The sequence below is a fragment of the Megascapheus bottae genome, chromosome 1 (genome assembly GCF_031878675.1).
Source record: "Megascapheus bottae isolate mThoBot1 chromosome 1, mThoBot2.hap1, whole genome shotgun sequence".
In the NCBI taxonomy this organism is placed as follows: domain Eukaryota; kingdom Metazoa; phylum Chordata; class Mammalia; order Rodentia; family Geomyidae; genus Megascapheus; species Megascapheus bottae.
The window spans coordinates 7,747,979-7,752,570 of record NC_143509.1 but is presented as its reverse complement, the minus strand read 5'-3'; the positions used below and the strand labels follow the sequence as shown (position 1 = coordinate 7,752,570).

The 4,592-nt window shown below is 39.2% G+C and overlaps 1 protein-coding gene across 1 annotated transcript; it reads right to left on the bottom strand.

Moving 5' to 3' along the window:
* Nucleotides 1–2,711: 2,711 nt before the first annotated feature.
* LOC150068253 (olfactory receptor 7E178-like) lies at nt 2,712–3,625 on the bottom strand. Its single transcript, XM_090354854.1, has one exon. It carries the CDS (start codon nt 3,543–3,545, stop codon nt 2,712–2,714), a length of 834 nt encoding a protein of 277 aa, XP_090210980.1. The 5' UTR covers nt 3,546–3,625.
* Between the last annotated feature and the right edge of the window lie 967 nt (nt 3,626–4,592).

The window sequence follows — 4,592 nt, the reverse complement described above, 5'->3', positions numbered from 1 at the left end:
GAGGAAAAACAGGAGGCGGGAAAAAGCCAACAAAAAGTAAAAAATTAAAAAAAACTTCATTTTGGCTAGGAGTTTGGCCTAGTGGTAGAATGCTTGCCTAGCATGAACAAAGACCAGATACATAGGAAAAGAGCCAAAATGGTGCCAAGGCTCAAGTGTCAGAGTGCTAGCCTTGAGAAAGCACAAGGACAGTGCTCAGGCTCTGAGTTTGAGACCCAGGACTGGCAAAAAGAAACACAAACTTCATTTCTGTTTCTTGGAGTTCATTTTGATAAACATGAAATGATATGATTATATGCGCCTAAATACTGAGCCCTTGTAATTCTCTCCTAAGAATATCCTCATTTGTTCCCACTGTGCGGATGTTTAGAGTCCTATTCAATTAATCATGTGCAAGTATAATTTTTTTTGTTTTTTCCTATCCATTGTGTTTACTTCTAAATTTACAGGCATATTCTGATATTACAAATGAGGGAAAACACCAGGCATGGTGGCTCACACCTGTAATCCTAGCTATTCAGGAGACTGAGATCTGAAGATCAAGGTTCAAAGCCAGCCTGAGCACAAAAGGACCAGAGACTCTTATCTCCAATTAACCGCTAGAAAATGGGAAGTGTGGCTTGGCTCAAGTGTAGGGTGGTAGCCTTGAGCTGAAGAGCTCAGTGAAAACGCCCAGGCTCAGGGATAGAGTGATGGCCTTGAGTTGAAGAGCTCAGGGACAGCACCTCGGCTGAGTTCAAGCCCCATGACCCACAAAAAAAGAAAAAGAAACCATGAAGCCTATGCTTCTTTTGGTCTGGCTTACTTTGTTTAATACAATTTTCCCTAGTCTTTCCATTTCCTTACAAATGGGGCAATGTCATCCTTTCTAATTGAAGCATAGAATTCCATTGTGTATATACACATATACCATATTTTCTTGATCCATTCATCCACTGAGGGGCATCTGGATAGATTCTATATCTTGGCTATAGTAAACCTTAACATGGTTGTGCTGGTGGCTTTAGTACAGCCTGGTTATAGTCATTTGGGTAAAATATCCAGGAATGAGATTGCTGGGTCATAAGGAAGTTCTATGTTTAGTCTTTTGAGGAATCTCCATATTGCTTTCTCAAGTGGCTGAACAAGTTTACATTCCCACAGTGTAGTAATATTTCCCTTTTGGCCACATCCCCACCAATATCTGTTATAATTTGTTTTCTTGATAATGGCCATTCTAACTGGAGTGAGATAAAAATCTCAATGTGGTTTTTATTGACAAATGTTTTATGGCCAAAAATGGAGAACATTTATTTGTGTATCTATTGCCTCTTCTTATTTCTTCATCAGAGAAGTCTCTCTTTAAATGTTTAGCCACTTATTAACCAGGTGCTTGTTTTTGTTCTTTTAAGGACTTCTTTTCATTTTTTTGCCAGTCCTCGGACTAGAACTCAGGACCTGGCCACTGTCCCTGAGCTTCTTTCTTTTGCTCAAGGCTAGCATTCCACCACTTGAACCACAGCATCACTTCTTGGCTTTTTCTGTGTATGTGGTAGTAAGGAATTGAACCCAAGCTTGGTGCGTGCTAGGCAAGCACTCTACCACTACGCCAAACTCCTGGCCCTTTCAAGAATTTCTTTGGGGGTGGATTAATTTTTTAGCTCTAAGTATATTTTAGATATGAGATTCTTGTCTAATGTATAGATAGTAAAATCTTTTCCCATTCTCTTGGCTTTCTAGTTATCTTGCTATCACCCAATCAAGAACATACAACTTTATCATTAATGTTCAAGAGTTAAATTTTTTCCTATGTGGAGCTTGATCTCTTTCTTTTTGTTAACACAAGCTTTGGAAATCATAATGATGATCCTTATACGTGTAAAAATGATTGTGTGTATAATTAATCGCAATAAAGAAAAAAGCACCCATCTCTTTTCATGAACCATTTTTATTCTGGTAAAGTACACAGAGAAAAATAACTAACATTTTGACCCATTTAAATTTTAATTAGATATTAGTTACTATTATAATATGGTATGGTATACTATTACAACATGGTATGTTTATTACCCTTCATCTCAGGAAATTTTCTATGTGAAATTTCCATACCTATCATAATGTGTATAAAGGAATGTACATTAAAATAGAAAATTTATACATATCAAATAAATGCATGATTGAACGATGTCCTTAAGGAGTGAACATGATCAGCAATTACAACCAAAACATGATTATTACTGTCTGGCTGAATTCAGAGGTCTGCATGCACAGATAGATTCGCTTTTCAAAAAAGACACTGAAGGTGATGCTTTACACCTGTATTCTTTCTCACTCAAGAGGCTGAGATCTGAGGATCCCAGCTGAAATCCAGCATCAATAGGAAAATCTGGGTGTGGGGGGGGAGGGAAATGGGTACCAAGACATGTGAAAGGGTATCAATGTATGTGAATTAATGCACCTTCTATCTGGCAAATATCATGTAACCCTTTTACTAATTACAATAAAAAAAGAAAAAAAATAGGAAAATCTGTGAGACTCTTATCACCAATTAATCACCAAAGTTTAGAAAGTGGAGGAACAGTTCCAGTGGTAGAGGGACAACCACGAGCATAAAAGCTCAGGAACAGTGCTTAGGTGCTGAGAACAAGTCCCAGGAACAACACACACACACACACAAGCACACAAATGAACAACAAGAAAACCAACAACATAACCAAATGTGACCTATCTTGTCACCAGCTTGCTGCCTTGTAGAGTCTCCTCAGGGCTCTTTTAATGTCCCTGTTCCTCAAGCTGTAGATGAAGGGATTCAGAAGAGGAGTGACCACTGTGTACATTGCTGAGGGCACTGCATTATTCCTGGGAGAATGTGACACAGCGGATCCAATGTAGACTCCAATTCCTGTCCTAAAGAATAAGCAGACCACACACAGGTGAGAGCCACAGGTGGAGAAGGCTTTGTACTTCCCTCCTGATGTTGGAATTCTCAGTAGTGAGGTAGTAATTTTATAATAAGAGAAAAGAGTCCCTAAGGTGGGAAAGAAACCAAATAATGTACCTATAAAATATTTAATGATGTTATCTGTGATGCTGTGAACACAGATAAGATCCAGGACTTGAGAAGGGTCACAGAAGAAATTCGGGATTTTCACCTCTCTGAAAGTAGTGACCTGTAATGCCATCAACACATGAAGTTGAGATTCCAAGATGCTGGCTACAAATGATATCAGAACCAAGGAGACACAGAGACGAGGGTTCATGATGAGTAGGTAATTCAGGGGGTGACAGATGGCCACAAAGTGGTCATAGGCCATCAAAGTAAGAAGCAAAACTTCCATACTGCCAAAAATGAGAAAAACAGACATCTGGGTGAGGCAGCCCGCATAGGAGATGGCTCTGCTGTGAGTCTGGATGTCCACCAGCATCTTGGGGACCGTGGTAGAGGTGAAGCCAATGTCAACATAAGACAAGATGGAGAGGAAGAAGTACATGGGGGTGTGAAGGTGGGGGTCAGAGGTGACTGCCAGGATGATGAGCAGATTTCCACGCACAGTGATCAGGTACATGGATAGGAACAGCCCAAGAGCATAGGTTGTAGCTCAAGGTCATCTGAGAGTCCCAGGAGATAAATTTCTGAGATGTGTGTTAGATTACACAGCCCTATATTTATTGGACACCTTTGATGTAAAAAAGAGAGCAATAACTACTGAAGAACTCAGAATTCAGCAATAATTTTGAATTCAAGTGTTTTAGCTGAGGACTCTTTTGAGTCCATCAATAATAGTTTCAGTTGTCATCTACCCAGTCATCCTGTATTTCTTCTTTCTCATATACCCCTTTTGTAAATGCATTTTAGATACTCAACTACGTTAGAACATTACAGGAAGTGCTTTCCTATCACAGAAAATACAGCATATTCTTGTAAGATTATTACAAGATATTCCACGGTGGTCTTCTTTCTTTGTGAGATTCATTCTCGTACATTCTATAAAGAAACATTCTTGCTGGACATGGTGGCTCACACCTGTAATCCTAGCTACTCAGGAGGCTGAGATCTTAGAATCATGGTTCAAAGAGAGCCCAGGTGCTAAAGTCCATGAGACTCTTATCTCCAATGAACCACCAGAAAACCAGAAGTGGCACTGTGACTCAGGGGTAGGGCTATAGCCTTAAGCTGAAGAGCTCAGAGACAGTGCCCAGGCCCAGAGTTCAAGTCTCCCAACCAACAAAAAGAAAGAAAGAAACATTCCTACAAACTTTATTTTATCATAAAGAAATACTAAAGTCATGAATAGTGAAATTTCTAGAGATATGCTACTTAAAACACTTCATAAAATATACACAACTGAATTATCAAACATTAATTTCATACAAACAAATCAGTTTTAGAAAATATTGTACAGCACCTGTTATCTCCCAGGAAATTTCTTCCTCATTCTTTCATTTACTAATTTCCATCTTGATATTCTGTGTGTGTGTGTGTGTGTGTGTGTGTGTGTGTGTGTGTGTGTGTGTGTGTGTAAAAGAGAGAGACAGAGAGAGAAACAGAGAGACAGAGACAGAGACAGTGAGTCCTAGAATTTGAATCTTTCCTTCCTGTCCAAAGTACTGCT

Excerpts from the sequence above, each read along its gene's own strand:
- LOC150068253 (XM_090354854.1), bottom strand. The coding sequence starts at position 3,545 with ATGTACCTGATCACTGTGCGTGGAAATCTGCTCATCATCCTGGCAGTC.